General features: G+C 65.2%; 1 protein-coding gene across 1 annotated transcript in view; it reads left to right on the top strand.

Annotated features, from left to right (window-relative positions):
• The window catches only part of H696_02314 (myosin I), a gene marked incomplete at both ends in the record, with an annotated part of 6,441 nt that overhangs the window by 1,662 nt on the left and 2,404 nt on the right, over positions 1 to 2,375 (top strand). The window contains 6 exons of the mRNA XM_009496210.1: positions 31 to 533; positions 846 to 1,076; positions 1,262 to 1,548; positions 1,785 to 1,854; positions 2,000 to 2,133; positions 2,266 to 2,347. Coding sequence (XP_009494485.1) covers positions 31 to 533; positions 846 to 1,076; positions 1,262 to 1,548; positions 1,785 to 1,854; positions 2,000 to 2,133; positions 2,266 to 2,347 — 1,307 coding nt within the window. The remainder of the gene's footprint in view (positions 1 to 30; positions 534 to 845; positions 1,077 to 1,261; positions 1,549 to 1,784; positions 1,855 to 1,999; positions 2,134 to 2,265; positions 2,348 to 2,375) is intronic.

Here is a 2,375-nt window from a genome sequence, read left to right as displayed (position 1 = left end):
ATCCTGCCCCCACCCTGCCCCACTCCACAGACCAGCTCGGCCTGGCCAACAACCCCGAGCAGTACAAGTACCTCGGCGCCTATGGCTCGGTCTACTCCATCGACGGGGTGAACGACCGACTGGAGCATGTGGCCGTGCGCGATGCCATGCAGACGGTCGGCTTCACCGCCGAGCAAATTGACGCCATTGACCAGCTGGTGGCGGCGGTCCTGCACCTGGGCAATGTGGAAATCCGCGGCCCGGGCTGGCCCCAGGGGATTGCCCTCCCCGGGGCCGATCCCTCGGCGGCCACCGTGGTCGATGGGCACCACTTCGACATGGCGGCGCGGCTGCTCGGGGTCGACCGCACGGCGCTGGCCTTCTCGCTGACGCACCGGACCGTGAAGGATTCCTCGCGCGCCGGGGCCGACATGCGTGTCGGGCTCAATCTCAAGGCCGCGGTCAATTCGCGTGACGCCCTGGCCAAGGCCATCTACGATCGGCTCTTCTCGCATGTGGTTCACACCATCAACGGCAACATCCGCCGGGATGTGGTGGAGGCGCGCTTCCGCGAGGCGGCGGCCGCGTCCGGGGTGACCAGCCCGGCCGGCATGTCGCGTGCGGCGTCCGGCCTGTCGCTGGTCGACGCCGATGCCGACCGGCAGTCCGTGCATTCCACGCACTCGGAGGCCTCGGCCGGGGGGGCCGGCCTGCGGGAGTCCCCCTCCGGCTCGAATGTCCGGTCCAGCTCGGCCCTGACGCCGCTGGAGCGCCGCCGCCGCCGCCTGCAGGCCATGCTGGCCGACAGCAAGAAGTACCAAGCCACCCTGGCCTCCATCAAGCCCACCGTCCGCCGGGCCGTCGAGGGGGAGCCCCGCGGCTCGGTCATCGGTGTGCTGGACATCTACGGCTTTGAGGTGCTGCAGACCAACTCCTTCGAGCAGTTTTGCATCAACTACTGCAACGAGAAGCTGCAGCAGCTGTTCATCGAGCGCACCCTGCGCGAAGAGCAGCTGGAGTACGAGCGCGAGGGTGTCCAGTGGAACTCCCCGGTGGACTTCTTCGACAACGCCATCATCTGCAAGCTCATCGAGGAGGTCCGCTGCCCGCCCCTTTTATGGCCCCCTCCCTTTGCCCTGCTGTCACCGGCGTGGCGCGTTCCCCCCTTCCCGGCATGACCCCTGCCCTCCGGCCTGACACATCCGTCCTCCCTCTCGCCTCTGCCCCCCACGCACACGCACACGCACACGCACACGCACACGCACACATAAATGCCCCACAGCGCAAGCATGGTATCATCGATCTTCTCGATGATGAGTGCCTGCTGCCCGGCGAGGTGACCACCGGCACCCTGATGGCCAAGCTAAACATGGCCTTCGGTGAGCACCCGCACTTCGTCACCCGGGCCAACCACCGCAGTGACAAGACCCTCGGCCCATGTGACTTCCGCCTGAAGCATTACGCTGGCGATGTGCAGTATGAGGCCGAGCTCTTTGTCGAGAAGAACCGCGACACCCTCTTCCGCGACCTCCAGCACTGCATGAACTCCTCCACCTTGGAGATTGTTCGGTGCGTGTGTTGGCCAAACCCACGGCGACTTTTGCCCTCACTTCCCCCCCCCCCCCCTCCCCCCTCCTTCCTTTCTCTTGCCCCTCCTGCCCCTCGTGCCTCCTCCACATGACCTGCCATGCATGCACGTACTGACGTCAGCCTCTCCCCTTTTCTCCTGTCTCCCCCTCCCCCGCCTCTCTCTCTCTCTCTCTCCCAATCCCTTGCTCCCTCCTTGGTGTGCGCGCCACAAATAGCCAACTCTTCCCCGAGGGCCCGGCCACCGTGGATCTGAAGCGGCCCCTCTCGGCCAGCTCCAGCTTCCGGGTACGACTGGCTTTTTCGCCCTTCCTCCCGGCCCGACCCTCCAGCCGCATTTGCCTTGCTCTTCGCCTGCCCACCGGCCCCGTGGCTCTAACATGCCCCTTTCCCTTCCCACTCCTCCTCCTCCTCCTCCTCCTCGGGATGACAGAAATCCATGGACGAGCTGATGAACAACCTCCTCTCCAAACACCCGCACTATGTGCGCTGCATCAAGCCCAATGGCCAGCAGCAGCCTCACATGTTTGATGCGGAGCTGGTTTCTCACCAGGTTCGCTACCTCGGGTATGTGGCCGCATCGGCCTTGCGCTTTTGGTCTTTCCGCCCCGCTTCGTCTCGCCCGGCCGCCGGACCTCTTCGCCCCATTTACATGGCCACGCGCTTTTGTTGCCCCCCCCCCCCCTGCCTGGCTCACAGTCTTCTGGAGAATGTTCGCGTTCGTCGGGCAGGCTTCTGCTTCCGCCAAACGTTTGAGACTTTCGTTGAGCGCTACAAGATGGTGCGCCTTGGCCTCGAATGTCGCTCCC

This window comes from Fonticula alba, assembly GCF_000388065.1.
Source record: "Fonticula alba strain ATCC 38817 unplaced genomic scaffold supercont2.3, whole genome shotgun sequence".
NCBI classification, from domain to species: Eukaryota; order Rotosphaerida; family Fonticulaceae; genus Fonticula; species Fonticula alba.
The sequence above is the reverse complement of the archived record's forward strand: the minus strand, read 5'-3'. Positions and strand labels throughout refer to the sequence as shown.